The sequence below is a fragment of the Rhinolophus hipposideros genome (genome assembly GCF_964194185.1).
Source record: "Rhinolophus hipposideros genome assembly, chromosome: 15".
NCBI classification, from domain to species: Eukaryota; Metazoa; Chordata; class Mammalia; order Chiroptera; family Rhinolophidae; genus Rhinolophus; species Rhinolophus hipposideros.
The window spans coordinates 63,355,192-63,371,080 of NC_138061.1; the positions used below are offsets into that span (position 1 = coordinate 63,355,192).

At 52.0% G+C, this 15,889-nt stretch overlaps 1 protein-coding gene across 6 annotated transcripts in view; it reads right to left on the minus strand.

Annotated features, from left to right (window-relative positions):
• The window catches only part of ARHGAP22 (Rho GTPase activating protein 22), a gene marked incomplete at its 5' end in the record, with an annotated part of 210,854 nt that overhangs the window by 15,714 nt on the left and 179,251 nt on the right, over positions 1–15,889 (minus strand). For 3 of the 6 annotated variants that reach the window (XM_081074520.1, XM_081074521.1, XM_081074523.1), the window contains one exon: positions 15,175–15,303. In XM_081074520.1, the coding sequence (XP_080930646.1) occupies positions 15,175–15,303 (129 nt within the window). Of the gene's footprint in view, positions 1–2,417; positions 2,523–15,126; positions 15,304–15,889 lie in introns of those variants that run through there. The other 3 variants (XM_081074518.1, XM_081074519.1, XM_081074522.1) reach the window with 2 other exon arrangements.

Genomic DNA, 15,889 nt, shown 5'->3' on the forward strand with positions numbered 1-15,889 from the left:
TGCCTCCCCCCCCACCCAACCCCCAGCCCCCAGGGTAAAGTCCCAACTTGGCAGGCAGGCCAGGCGCTGTTCCCCACCCCACCTCCTCCACCAGCCTCTGGATGCAGAGCCCGGGCCAGGCACAGCACGGCTGCCTCAGGGCAGGCCCCACAGTTCACAGGTGCTGAGTCTCTGCTGGGGCCCCTCCAAACCTCAGCACAACCAACGTCTCCCCCAGGAAGCCTCTTGAGCACTTTCCCCACCAGCCCTAAACAGGACTGTGAGAGCCAGGAAAGGGAGGTACCCAGGAACCCGAGCTCGAAGCGGGGAGGGGGCCTGGCACATGAGGAGAGGCCCAAAGGCAGACCCGGATGGGGTATGACGTGGACCCCGGGGGTAAGAGGGTGGGCATGAGGAAGCATGATTGAAAAGTCTGGAAGAAGACCCCATAAGCTCGGGGCTCTGGGAAACGAGGAACCTCCCCCAGAGGCCCTCCAAGGGCTGAGCCTGGCCAATGCCAGGCTGGGGGTGGGGGTGGGGACACAGGCAGCAGATGATGGTCAAAGACATAGGCCATAAAGACAAAGATCCCAAGCCCACATCTACATTGATCTAGGTGCCCATCCTGGCTAAGTCGTTGAGGAGCAGAGTGACCCCCTTTCCTGGGCTTCAGTTTTTCCATCCATAACACGGGAATGATCACACCTGTCTTGAGGGGCTGCCCCGAGGCCCTGCCCTCCCACCCCCACCACCAGGCCACAGAATTGGGCCCACATTCCCAGCAAGGCCACGTGGAGCCTTGCAGGAGACCCTGTGCAGGCTTCCTGTGCAAGCTGCCCCACTTGCCACCCACTGAGGGGAAATGCCTTGGGGAGCCCCAGGGGAAAGCCCCATTCCAGCTCAGCCTTGCAGGCTTCCTTCCCAAGCTCTCTCCTACTGGGGGCACCCTGTGCTCTGCTACAGGGCCTGGCTGCCCTTGCCCAGGCGCCTGGCCCGCCACTCCCTGTGCCAGGGTCTCTTTGACAGAGCCTGGTAGGGCCTGAAACAGCCACACCGAACTCTCTCAGCCCTCTTGGCACATCTCGGAGCAGAAGCCTTGCCAAGAACCAGTTCCAGTAGGTTTGTCAGATCCCTGGAAACCCAGCCAGTGTGCAGGTTCCTCGACGTCCCGGCCCACGCTCTTCACAAAGCACCGGCTCTGCCATTGGAGAGGAAACTGGCAGCAGCTGCTTTTCCTCTGGATGAACCTGCAGACGGGCTCAGAACTGGGCCAGGCCTCCTCGCATGCCAGCTGCTCTCTGGCAAAGACTGTCTCTCACTCCCCTCTCCCCGGAATCCCATACAGGAGCAGGAAGCCTACAGGCTGAATTCCTGTCCCTGTGACCTCACCCTCTCTGAGCCTCCCAGTTCACTGCCACTTCATAGGGCTGTGAGCAGCCAGGGGAGCGCCTACCACACCAGGCATGCTGAAGCTGGGCTCTGCCTGCCAATCCCACCCCCATGGCCCCAGCAGGAAAGAGAGACAGCTGGGATTCCATTCCCTCTTGGAGCTGATCCCTGATCCCCTGAGCAGGGCTCTCTCAGGCCTGCTCCAAAGACACTAGGGCTCTCTCCAGTGGCAAGGGACCGAGGCAGCCACAGTCAGAGAACAGACACAATGAGGAAAATAATTCTAAAATTCTCTCCCACAAACTTTGGGTAATCCCTTCTTGCTCTCATCTCCCCTTCTCGGGAAATGTGCCATTCTCCTGCACCCACCCGAGTTTGTAAAAGCACCCTTCCATCACTCCAGCACTTGTGTCCATGTGCCAGGTGGGTTCTAGGTGCTGGAGAACATTAGAGCGGTTCTGAGGGCTGTAAAAATCCAAAGCCCACCGGTTAGTGGCTCCCAGCTGAAAACCGTTCCCTGCCTCCTCCTGCCCACCCAGGTCTCGCCAACCAACAGGCTGAATGAAGCCGGCGGGAGAGAGAAAACTGTGAGAGGTGGCCTGCTTTGGGGGGGGGGGGGTCCTGCTCAGGGCAAGCCCCAGGGCAGAGGTGGTCCCGCCGGCGCCCCGGTGGGGACCAGCTCCGCGCCCTGCACAGTGGCCTGCATGAGGCCCGGGAAGGTGAGCCCTGGCGGGGGTCGGTAGCCCAGGGCGCGCACTGCGCGTGGTCCCCCCAGTGTGTGTCGGGGGTGGCGTGCTTTGCAAGCCTGGCGCCCTCCCTGCCTCTGCTCCCACCTCCGCACGCCGGGCGCCCAGCCTCGGCCTCCGCCCGGGGATGCCGCGCACCCCGCTCCCCCAGGGCACACGGGTCTGGCGCTGGCACCCCCCACTCGCCCGGCCCCACGACGCGCGCGCGCAGCCACCCCCGCCCGTCACGCCAGTCCCGGGTGCGAGGACACCCCGGTCGGACGCCGCTCCCTCGGCGGACGCCCGCACCCGGTCCCGCCCTACCTGGGGCGGCGGGCGCGCAGCAGGCGGGCAGGCGGCAGGGCGGCCGCGGGCAGGCGCGGCAGCCGGAGGAGGCCCGCGCGGCCGGCACCAGGCCCATGGCGGCCCGGGCGCGGCGGCGCGGCGGCGGCAGGAATGCCCGGCACGCGCGCAGGTAGCGGCTTGCCCGCCCCGGGCCCGGACCCTGGAGGGCGGGGGGCAGGGCCGGGATCTGCGAGCGCCGGGATGCCACTCCCGAAGCTGAGGCCGTGGGGGACCCGCGGTCTCCAACCTCGGCGCCCCCTTCCCCCGAATACCCCACGTTTGACGCACCCGAGGAATACCACCAAGTCCGCTGATGGTCCCGCCCTCCTTGCCAAGGACTGGCTTTAGGAGATCTCATTCCCCGTAGCCGTAGCCGGAGAGGCAGGTGCTCCCGAAGGGGCAGTGGAGGTAGGTCCACCAAGCAGTGGGTCTGGCTCACCTCGCCAGAGGAGTGCTGAGTCCAGAGCTAAAGATGGGCTGCTGGCTTTAGAGCTGGCGCTCAGGGCTCCAGGCCTCTGCCCTGCCTGGGGCCAGTGCCCCAACACCAGGGTGAGGTGCTTAGGACCTAACATAAGGTATCTTGTGCAGCCCTGAGAGGTAAGTATTGGTGTCCCCATTTTGCAGACAACGCAGCTGAAGCTCAGAGAGGTTGTGTAGTTTTCCTAAGTTCACACAGCTAGTAAGTGACAGATCCTCAATTCACACTTCAATGATCTTTCTGCAAAGCCTATGATCTTCCCAGGGCAGGATTCTGTCCCAGTGGAAAGAGCCCACAATTCCATACTTCCAAAGTGTGAGGAGGAGGATGGGTACACAGACTCAGGCATGCATCAGAAGGGCAGGTGGAAAGAGAAGCGAAACTGGGCGCTGTGCAACACCAGACAGGAAGGATAGAGGTCACAGGGACCTAGGGGCACAATTCTGCCAGGGAGGACTTTAGGGGAGCTCTGGGACTGGAAGGGTTGGGGGGCTTATGTGAAAGCTCCGTGTGCAGGGCCAGGTCACTCTGCTTGCTGTATTAAGCAGGGCCTGGGCAAGGGTGAGGCAAGCAAGCCACTCACCACAGGAGCAAACTTTAAGAGGGTGCCAAAACTTCAGTAATCGAGATCAATATTTTCTTGCGATATTTTTAAAAAAATACAAATTAATGCAAAAAATCCATGATGAACAAAACATCAAAATTTTAAATAGACAGGATGTGACCCTGCACCTGCACAGACTTTGTGAGTGCCTCACCCTAATCCCACCCACAGACGCTGTCTGTATTTAAAATGTTGATATTTTGTTCATCATGGATGTGGTAGGCTGAGTAAGGGCTCCCCAAAGATGCCCATGTCCTAATCCCCAGAACCTGTGACTGTGTTACCTACCTCGTAAAAGAGACTGTGTAGGCATGATTAAATTAAGGATGGAAAGATTATTCTGGATTATCCAAGTGGGCTTTATAAAAGGCAGGCAGAGGGAAATTTGACTATACTGTTGATCTTTGACACAATTTGAACTGCCTGAGTCCATTTACACATGGATTTTCCTCAATGAATACTGTGTGTTTTCCTTATCATTTGCTTAATAACAGTTTCTTTTCTCTAGAGTGCTTTATTATAAGAACACAGTATATAATACATATGACATACAAAATATGTGTTAATCGACTGTGTATGTTATTGGTAAGGCTTCTGGTCAACAGTAGCCTAATAGTAATCAAGTTCTGGGGGAGTTAAAAGTTACACATGGATTTTGGATTATATGGGGATCAGTGTCCCTAACCCCCATGTTGTTCAAGGTTCAACTGTACAAGAGGAGACAATATGAGGAGGGAAGCAGAGACGGGAATGAGGCCACAACCGAGGAGTGTGGGCAGCCTCCGGAAAGCGGCAGAGGCAGAGCACAGGCGCTCCCGTGGGGCCTCAGAAGGAACCAGTGTGCTGACTCCTTGATTTTAGCCTCCTGAGCCTCAGTTCTGACTTCTGACCAGAACTATGAGAGAATAAATGTGTGCTGTTTTATGGCGCTAAATTTGTGGCAATTTGTTAGAGCAGCAGTAAGAAACTAACACAGTGAATTTAACACGGGGGGGGGGGGCATTCATTTGCATTTTAAAAACTACTACAATAAAATATTTATCTTGATTACTGAGTTTTTGGTGCCCCCTTAAATTTTGTGCCCGGGACTAATGAGGCTCCCTAGTCCTGACCCTGATACTCATGTGGGGAGGGGGCTGAAGTCCTCCCAAACCCTGGGTGTGTGTGTGGGGGGGGGCTCGGTATTCTCCCTTCCCAGACTTCAGGTAAATATGAAGATGGGAAGGGTAGTTCCTGGTGTGTGTTGGGGGTGGGAAGGCAGGTTTGCAGGCCACAAGCCCAGGAATGCCCTGCCTTAAACCTGCCAGAAACGCCTGGGGCTCCCACAGCCCAGGGACACATTGGGTCTGAGTAGCTCTATCTACATTAAAGAGACAGGTCCTCAGGTTCAGTGGAGCACCTACTCAGGCGGTGTACTCTCCCAGGTGGGCCCCTGTGCTGACTTGCTTTGTCTTCTCCAGCTTCAGTTTCCTCACCTGCTGGTCTCTAGGGAATCCCTTCCACCCTCCACCTGGAACCATCCCCAGCCCCTACCCCCCACCCCGGGAATGGAAGTCTGCAGCTCTTTCCCATGTAGAGGACTCTGGACTGTGACATGTTCTGCCATAATGAGTTCCAGGTTACAACCTGGCCCGGACAACACCCACCCCATCTTGAGGGTTGTTTTTAGCCATGGGGCTTGTTGGGAGTCGGTGTACAGAGGTTGTCATGAAATTGCCCTCTTGAGGCAGAGCCAGGGAACTGAAAGGCTGAGGATCTGTCCTCTCAAACAAGTACCTGGTGACAGGGGACCTCTTCAGCTGGGGTGCCCCTTATTTCTGAGCTGTGTGTCTTATAGGACCTGGGCCAAAACCTCGGGGACTGCCTGTGTCCTCAGTCATGACTGCCTGTCCACGAGCGCCATACCCCAGCAAGACAGCTCAGGCATTCGGAAGCCCACCTGGCAGGAGAGAATCCAGGGATGGGCTCACGCTGGAGGTGGGCTGCCTCCTCCCAGCCCTGTGGAGGCCTGCTGTTAGGCAAGTTGCTCGACCTCTCTGGGCCTCTCTGACCTCTTCTACAATATAATTTTGATACAACTCCTGGCAAGAGTAGCGTATGGCAAGCATTATATCTCTCCCTTTTTCCTCAGCCAGATGTAGAGGACCAAGACTCAGAAAAATGTGAGGGCCAGAGAACTGGACCACAGGACACCGGGAGGTCTCCTGGCATCCTATCCCACAGACTGGTCATGCAGCACTGGGGCTCTGAGCTCCATCAGACCTAGGTTAGAATGTCGGCTTCCTGCCTACTTCTCTGTGACCTGGACAGATCACCTGAGCCTCCCTGCTGCTCAGTCTCCTCACCTGTAAGGGGGTTGTAACAGGACTTGTTTTATCAGGCTGTTGTGAAGGTCAGACGAGATGCAGAGCTCAGCACAGGGATACACTGAATAAACGTTAGCTGTTCTGGCAAGTGGCTACCTCCGCCCAGCCTCACCCTGTGACTGGGTTGCCAGGGCATCGTGGGGCATCACTGGCACATACTCTGCACTGGCCTCATCTTCGCAGCAACTGTGAGGAGCTCTTTTCTGCTCTGTGATCTGAGCTCCCCTTAGCAAAGCTGAAGCTTGGCAGGCCAAGCTGACAGGGCATTCCCATCACACGTGCTGGGAGGGAAGGAGGATATAAGGGTCCAGCAAAGCTGGTAAAAGCAGTTGAAGTTACTGTCCTGAGTTGCACAGAAAGCTCTGGTGAGCAGCCCCTGTAAATCACTCTCACTGTCTTGCCAGGCTCTCCCAAGATACGGCAGCTCTTCCTCCACCTCTGTTCTCCTGGTGAACAGTCCCAGACTCCCTGGCCGTGCCATCAGTGGGGACTGTGGCGGGGGGTTTCCCTCTGCCTTGGGGATCCAAACTCACAGACTCCTGGGACAGAGCAGGGAAGGAGGTCCAGAGAACTGGACCATAGGACACCGGGAGGTCTCCTGTGAGCCAATTCCTATGCCCAGGAGAGGCCCTATCTGCCCTTTATGAGCCTGGGGCTTAGACAGGTCCAAGGCCTGTAGGTAGCCCCTCATCAGGGCGTATTAGAATGGGTTGAGGGCACCAGAATCAGACTCAAATGCCCCTTCTCCTGGCTTAGTGACCCAGGTCAGCAACAGTCCTTTCTCTCCTTTTTTGGAAGGACTACCAGGAAAGGCCCAGGCTGGGTCACATTCAGGGGTACTGGAAAGAAGACTCTTCTAGAATGTCCCAGAAGAGCTGGGCTATAGTGAAGCAGCATTGGAGAGAAGTGGCCCACTAGGACCTCAGGTTCCACCATTGCCAGCCTGGGCTGGGGCCAGTGACCTTGCCTTCTGAACGTGATTGTGCCGTGAGGGCTTCCGTTTACAGATGCCACTCCAGCAAATAAAGACCGCTACCAGCTGGATTAACAAGGTTGCTTTGTGTCCCTCCTAGTTGTCCTGAACCTGAGACGTTCTCCATGTCAAGTGTCCTGCCCTGTGGCCTCTGGGAGCTGCATTTGTCCCCCCTTCACGCTCCCCTCCCAAGATTTCTGAAGAACCCGAGGGCAGGAGAATTGGTCAGAGGAAAGTGTCTCCAAGGGTCTGTAGGAGCCACACAGCTGGTTCGGGCAGCGGGGCTCTGATGGCCACTGCAGGCCTGCTGCCTGGCCCCTCATGCCCCTCCCCAGCACACAGCAGTCCCTCTGGGCAGGGACACCGCTCCCAGGCCGGGCTCCCTGCTCCAGGACTGTCACGTCATGCTGCTGCCTGTAAGGCTGGGACGAAGAGCTTCTGGGCTTTGCTTGACCCGTATGTGGGAGTTACCGTGCTACTGATTATTGAGCGCTAATTCTGGCCCCCCAGACCCCTGCATCTAGCTGCCCACTCAGTATCTCTGGGGATTTAATGACTAATAACATTTCAAACTCAAATGTGTTCAAACAGAGCTATGGTCTTGCCGCGACCTCCCAAACCTGCTCCACGCTGAGTCTTCCCCTCTTGGTTCATGACAACTCTGTCCTTCGGGCACTCAGCCAGACTCCTTGGAGCCCATGTTCACTGTCCCCTTTCCCTCACACCATCACCCAGACCTTGTGGGTCCTGTTTTGAAAACAGATCTGGAATCCAATCCTTTCATCACTCCCCACCATATGAAAGCGGCTGTCTCTTGCTTGGATTCCTACGTCTGAGTCTCTGAGCTTTCCCCTGTCCCTCTGGTCAGCAGTCAGAGTGCTCCTTTGAAACTGTGTCAAATCATGTCAGTCCGCAGCTCAAAGCCCGCCAGTGCTCCCTTCCCCATTGCACTTAGGAGTAAAAGCTGGTACTGAGACCTGTGCTCACTCTGCCTCTTCTCACACTTCAATGCAACCGGCTTTGCTAAGCACCCTCCTAACACGGGCCCACGAGGCCACAGCCAACAGGCCCTGTCCCCTCTGGCCGGGCCCCTCACTCCCTCCTGCCCACCTGCCTTGGCGCTGGTTCAAGACCACATCAGATGTTCGCTGCTTTTGCCTGAGTGGCTGCCTCAGTCTGGCACACTTCCAGAATCATCCTCCCAACCCCTTTTCTTGCCTTATTCAAGAATTTGTTTGAATGTCACTTTCATTCGGCCCACCATCACCACTGTATTTAAAACTGCTCTATTTTTTTCCTTTCAATAGAACTCATCACCTTCTAAAACAGTAGTAGTCAAAATGTGGGTCCCATACCAGCAGTACTTAGAAACACAAATTCTAGGGCTCCACCCAAGTGAGTTGGAAACTGTGGGTGGAGCCAGCAGTCTATTTTTACAAGCCTTCCTCTGGGTGATTCTGATGCTAGCAAACGTTTCAGAACCACTGCTCTATGCCTCATGATGTACTTTCCTTGTTATTGCCTGTCTCGGGTAGTAGCATGCAATCTTTGATCTCTTTTCTTCCCTGCCTGTCTCCTGCTTCTACATGGCAGATGCTAGTTAAATAAATAAGGACTATTTAGTACTAAAAGCCTGCTGACCATTTTGCACCCGTTTTCTCTTTTAATTTTCATGACAATCCTGCAAAGATGTTCTTATTCCCGTTTTGCAAACTAGGACACAGAGAGGACAAATGGCATGTCTAGGGTCACAGAGCAAGCAAGGGGAAGAACCAGATTACACCCAGACCACACCCTGATACTGAAACCTGTGCTCACTCTGCCTCTTCTCACACTTCAATGCAACCAGCTTTGTTAAGCACCCTTCTGTGCACATAAGACCCACCTTCAAAGCCTTGCAGGTCTCTCCAGGTAACCAGGCAAGAACTCACCCATGCAAGCCGGGCAGCCCTGGGTACCTGTGACTCCCCACTTTCCCCTCTCACAGAGAGCTGGCTAGGAGGTGCTGCCTGACAGGGCCTCCCAGGACCTTGTTTCTGGAGCTGGGCACAAACTCCAGAGATCCACTGGGGAGTGCTGTCTTGTTCACAATATCAAGTCTTCAGACCCATGAACCTGCGATGTCTTTCCATTTATTTAGGTCTTCTTTAATCTCTTTCAGCAATTTTTGTCATTTTCAGAGTATCAGTTTTGTATTTTTTTATTAAATTTACTCCTAATTTATTCTTTTGGATGTTACAGTAAATGAAGTTTTCTTGATTTTATTTCCAGTTTGCTCATTGCTACTGTATTGAAATGCAATTGATTAGTGTATATGGACCTTGTATCCTGCAATCTTGCTAAATTTTTTAAAGTTCTAATAGTTTCCTAGTAGATTTTTTAAGATTTTTCCGTATACAACATCATGTCATCTATGAAAAAAAGATACTTTTACTTCTTTCCAATCTGAATGAATTTTACTTGAATTTCTTGACTAATTGCTCTGACTATGAGCAATTAGTACAATGCTGAATTAGAAATGGTGAAGGTGAGAATCCTTGTCTTGTTCCTGATCTTAGAGGAAAAGCATCCAATCTTTCTCCATTAAGTATGATGTTATCTGTGGGGTTTTTGTACATGCCTTTTAGCAGGAAGTTCCTTTCCATCTCTAAAACCATGGAGTGTTCTTATCATGAAAGGGTGCTGAATTGCATCAAATACTTTTTCTGAGTCTACTGAGATGATCACGTGGCTTTTTGTCTTTTATTCTATTGATGGATTACATTAATTGATTTTCAGATGTCAAACCATCCTTGCATTCCTGGGACAAATCTCATTTGAATGTGGTGTATAAACCTTTCATATGTTGCTGGATTCAATGTATTCGTATTTTATTGAGCATTTTTGCGTCTATATCCATGATAGATATTGATGCCCCAGCAATTCTCCTCTCCCTCTCCTGCACCACTGGTCTTTTGCATTGCTGTTTTGTCTCTCAACTTAAAAGAAATAAATGAATAAATAAAACCCTCCACCTGACTTCTCCCTCCAGCTACTGTCCCATTTCTCTCTTTCCCTTACAGCAAGCTTCTTGAAAGAGTTGGCTGGTTCACACTCCAATTCCCCTCTTCTTCTCCTCTCTTATACCCACTATTTTCAGCCTCTACCCCCAGTTCTCCACCAAAACGACCCTGTCCAGGTCACCAATGACATGTGCTCAATGTCCCTTCTCTTCTGGTTGCTGTGTCAGCAGTGCATGCTGCAGTTGATTCCTGCTCCTTTTGCCTTAGACACTCTCTTCACTCAGCTCAGGGACCCCACTCATTCCTGGCTCCTCTCCCCCTCTGGTCCTTCTTCCCAGGCCCTTCTGCTGCTTCTTCCTCCTCTCCCTGACTTTTTACTGGGGAGTAGCTCAAGACTCAGCCCTGGTTCTGTTCTCCCTACACTTTCTTGCCGGTGTCTCATCCAGCCTCATGGCTTCAAACCCCAAATATGTGTTGATGGCCCCCACATTCTTTCTCCAACCCAGTCATCTCTCTTAATCTCTAGACTTAAATGTCTAACTGCCTGCTTGACATCCAAACTTGAACCTCTTTCTCATACATATCTCAGACTAAGCCCCAAAGTGAACTCGCGATATTCTTTCCAAGCAAATATACTTCCTGTGGTCTTTCTCATCTCAGTTAATAGCTAACCCACCCTTCCAGTTGCTTTAATCAAAACATTTTGGAATTATCCTTGACTTCTCTTATTCTCTTATACCTTTCTTCCATTCCAGCAGGGAAATACTACTGGATCTAGCTTCAAAATACATCAAAAATTCAATTATTTCTCATTACCAACACCATCATGGGCCAAGCCACCATCATCTCTCACATGCATGATTGTGTAATAAGCACCCAAATGGTCTCCCTGTTTCGTCCTTACCTTCTTTCATCTATTCTCAACACAGTAGCCAGAGGGATCCCATTAGAACTTCAGTCAGGCTCTGCCACTCCTGTTCCAAACCTGCAAATGGCACCACCTCACTCAGAGGAAAAACCAGTCACCACTCTGACCACAAAGTCCTACTGATTATTTACCACCCCATTACTTCTCTGACCTGTGTCTTCCTCTTTCCGCCTTCACAAACTCTGCTCTAGTCACACTAGCCTCCTTGCTACTCATCCAACATGGACACTTTTGCCTCTACCTCCGAAATTCGCTGCCCAAAAATATGTTTAATTCACCCTTTCATCTCCTTTACTCAAATGTCACTAACCTCTGACCCCCCCATCACTCCTACTTGCCCTCCCCACCTCATCTTTCTCCACTGAGCTCACTACCATCTGACCTACAATGGGCTTACTTATCTTGTTTATTATCTGTCTCCTCTACTAGGACACGCATTCCATGCGGACAGGGACCTGGTATTTCCTGTTCACTGCTGTATCCCCAGCACCTGGGAGACATTCTCAAGTGAATGACTGACTGAAGGAATGAATCAATGAACGTCCAGACAAGAGGCACTCCAGTCAGGCCCAGCCCTGAGCAGACCATCCTCAGTAACGGGCTCCCCTGACCCGCTGGACTACCCCCCGCTTTTCCCCGTGGGGATGCCCGGGCTCTCTCCCAACTGCAGTGGATACATTGCTCATTTGTGTCTGTCAGAGGTGGCCTACTCTCTGCCAGAACAAACATGTTCGAAAGGTCTCTTGGGGTCCATTATTAAATAGTGAAAGAAGCACTGATCCTCTAAGCCTCCTTTCCAGGGGAACCCAGTCTAATAACAGCTTTGCCAGGAAACCTCCAGAGGGTGACTGAGCCCACCTGCGAGTGCCCATGCTTGCCCAGACATGTCTGCCGCTAACCCCCAGATTTTCTGCATTTCCTCTATACTTCTGGCAGAAAGGAGATAAGCGCCTTTGATGACGGTTCCTGTTTTAATTCTTGCAAGTTCTTTACATAGCACACAGCCTGAGAAGTTTGAGGGAGGGAAGGGAGGAGGGCGAATCTGGGTTCTATGTGGGATTCTGCAAAGGGTCCTCATTCTGAGCAAGCACGGAGAGAGGGAGGGAGAGACAGAGACAGAGATAGAGAGATATAGAGATGAGATAGACAGAGATAAAGAAAAGAGATAGAGACAGCTACAGAGATAGAGATGGAGATAGAGATAGATAGAGATGATATAGAGATAGAGACAGAGACAGAGAGAGATAAAGAGAGAGATAGAGACAGAGATGGAGAAAAGAGAGTAAGATATATGCTTGGGTGGGGGAGCCAGTACACTGAGTGCTAGTAGATCATGGGTGACACTGTCCTGCATGGGCTGGGACAAATCATGGCCTTTGGGCTCAGAATAACAGCCTTCATCTCTCAGCTCTGCTCCCTCACTAGCTCTGTTGTCTTGGACAAATTACTTAGATTCTTTGACCCATAGTTTCTCTTCTTTCTTTCTCTGATTTATTTTTTTTTTATCTTTTTTGTGGTGAAATATGCACACATCCAGAAAAGTACTTAAAGCATATATGTACAGATGAACAAATTATTGCAAAATGAATACCTCGGTAACTATGATTACCATGCTGACTTTTCTGTCCTTCATTTCTTTGCATTCTTTATATTTTTGCTGCCTCATTATCTATCTATACATAATATAGTGTACCTTTGCCCTGTTTTTCAGCTTTTTATAAGTGGAATCACAAAGCACGTATTGGGCTTCCCTGGTCCCACAGTATGTTTTTAGGATGTAGGCATGTTGTCGCGTAGAGCTGTAGTTAACGCACTCTCACTGTTGTGAGGTTTCTGTTGTAAGAATGCATCGTGTTTACTTACCCACTGTATTGTTGTTAAACACTAGGTTGGCATCAGGCCATCAGAAATAAGGCTTCTGTCAGCATCTGACGTGTACAAACCTCCTGGCATACTGCACATGTATTTCTCTTAGCGACATGCCTAGCAGTGGAAGCACTAGGACACAGGTGCAGAGCACTGACGTTTGCAGATACTGCCAACTATTTCCCGAGCAATACATGCGAGTGTCTGTAGGTCACCTCTTGGAACGTGCCATCTTTCTCATTTGGCCATCTTGGTGGGGGAGTAGAAGGAGCACATGTGGTTTCATCTGCATTTCCCTGACCACTGAGGAGGCTGAGCACCACTGCCTATGTTCACTGGCCACGGGGATTTCTTCTTTTGTGAAGTGCTGTGCAAGTCTGTTGCCTGTTTGTACTGGCTTGTCTGTCTTTGCCTTATTGATTTGTAGGAGTTTGAGGTGTAAGTCATTCGATGGTTGCATGTGTAGCAAATCCCTTCTCCCAACCTATAGCTTGTGCTTTCATGTTCTCGATCTACCTTTTAAAGAACAGATGCTCTCCATTTTATGTAGTACACTTTGTCAAACTTTTCCTAAAAGGTTAATATGTTTTGTAATTCATTTAAAAATCTTTCTCTACCCCAAGAACATGATGATGTTCTCCTTTCCCTGCTCTCAAAGGTGCTGCCTGACATAAAGCAAAGCCTAGCTGCACAGAAGTCTGCTTCTGGGCGCTGTTCTGATCCACCGATTCACTTTCAACCATCCTTCCAACGGAAGCCTGTGGAGGCCGCAGAAATCCCTGGGTAGGCATGGGTCCTTCCAGATCATTCAATTGGGGCAGTGGGTCATATCTGCTGCAACCATCAGAGGACAGGGAGGGAGGCCATGGCTCACAGTGTGAGGGTGTGAGGCCATTTATGAAGCCCAGGAGAAAAATTCTGACTTTGAAAGTTATGTAGACTCTTCCACATGAGAGATTGGTGGTTTTCTGAAAGGTGGCCAGGAACTCTGCAGCCAGGAATGGGAGAGGAGAGCTGCTGAGGTGAGGAGTGAAGAAAGAGGTTCAGTCTGCAGGTCAGGCAGGATCGAGAGACAGGCAGTGAGACCCCAAGGGAGAGCTTCTGCCTCTGCCTAGCTGGCCTCTGCCAATCAAACACCGGGTCGGGGCAGAGAAGACGCACGTGGCTCCTGTGGTCAGAGCCCAGCCAGCCCGAAGACCCTGGTCTCTACATTCAGCGGGAGTGGGTGGCCCCAACCTAGCGGTCGTAATCCTCTAAAAGCTGTTTTCACGATGACTTCACAGGGACACTACCCACCGAGACAGCACTGCATAGCTGGGAGTCATCTTTGCTCTCTCGTACCTCTTGTCTAGACCATGACAAACCCCCAGCTCCAGCTTCAACATATCCACAGCTGACACGCTTCACTGTCCCCTCCACTCCTACAGCAGCCATGCCCCTGTGGCCTTGCCATGACTGTCCCAGCCCGCTGCATCCAATCTTGTCCCTCTATGGTCCCTCACATGACAGCCAGAGGGCTCCTCTTAGATAAATCTAACTCAGGTCGTATCTGTCTCTTGCTCAGAGCTCTCCCTGATGCCCCATCAATTTAGAATAAAATCTGAAGTGCCTACCGTGTCCCCAAGACCTCAGTGACATCTGTCGCCTCTGGTCCTCTCCTCTCCTGTCCTCACTCCCTCACACCCACTGGCCTTCCTGAGATTCCGTGTTCCCATCACACCATCCCACCTCAGGGCCTTTGTACTTGCTGGTCCCTCTGCCTAAATGTTCTTCCCCCAGCATTCCCCTGGCGACGCTGTTAAGCTGGCTAGGCTGTAAACTCTAACCCAACTTCCCCTCTGCCCTTCCACTTAGCTTTATTTTGCCCATTGTGCTTCTCACTACTGGATACCATGTGCCACGTTTACTTGCTGACTGTCTGTCTCGCACAGGACAACAGAGGGGAGGGGAGGGTGGAGGCATCATCTACTTTGTTTATTGCTGAATTCCTCGCGTCTAGAACACAACCAGGTACATTTTAGCCACTCAATCAATAAGTATTTTTTAATAAAGGAGGAAGTGAGTAAATGGGAACTGCAGCTTCCTTGTCAGGGACAGGGAGTGGGTTTTGTAGGCAGCGTGTGGCTGCAGCAAGAAGGACGCTGTACCTGGACATCTGCTATGACACTGTGAGGGCCCACTTCTGGCCTATGTGCAGTCCACCTCACACACCCCCAGCTTCTGGCAGGGGTCGGATGCAGAGAGGCAAGTACGCAAAAGCCACAGGACTGTTTGGTGGAGGAGGGCGTGTGTCTGAAAAGTGGCCCTGATTTCCCTGCCAGGGCTAGCTTGGTGCAGCTGAGGGGCCGCTCCTGAGGGCCTCGTACAGGACAGGATGACAGTGCCAGCATGCCATCAGCAGCACAGGGCACAGCCAGCGAGTCCTGAGCAGAGGAGAGCTGCAGGCCAGTGTGGGGGAGGGGCATGATTACCTGGCGGCAAGGGTTCTACAGGGTGAGCATGCGGGCTTCGGGCAGTACCTCCACCAAATGGGGCCCAGATGACCCGGCGGATGGCCTGCACCCAGTCCTCCATGTCACGCTGGGAGCTGGCCATGAGCAGGAGCGCCTCGGGGTTGGCCGGCACCTTCTCCCGCTCCCCGGCACCACCTGTAAGACAGGGAGACACAGGCTTACTGCAGGGCCCCTGTGCAGACAGCGGGTGCCCTTCCCTCACAGCACTCTCTCCAGCCCCAACAGCGGTTAGCTCTGTATTCCCTGCGCTGGGAAAACGCCCTCTCTCCAACACCTTTCAGCAACAGCCCGCTTTGGGTTCTTATTATGCAACCCATCCCTTCCACACCTCACAAGTCTGTCTTTGGGGCACTATCTGGTTTGCTTTTTCTCCCTTAGTCTTGTTATTTTTCCATATCAAATCAGAAATCATTAAAGTCATCCTGGGGCACATATTAGGGGGAAAAAAAAAAGCATGCAGATCTGAGGCCAGTAGTTTGAAGTTCAGTACCCAGAGTAAACACCTGGGGACAGGATTCTGCACCTCTCCCTGCTCACAGCTAGGCATTGGCTCCTTCTCTAAAGGTGGAAGGATGGGAAAGCTCAGACAGTTGTTTGTAAACTGACTTTTCCCTCCAGTAGCTCCAGTGGAGCTCACATTTTCATCTGTAAACGAATTAATCTTTCATGTGTGAATGAATTAGTCTTCGGGATGTATATAGAATCATTTATACTGAACTTC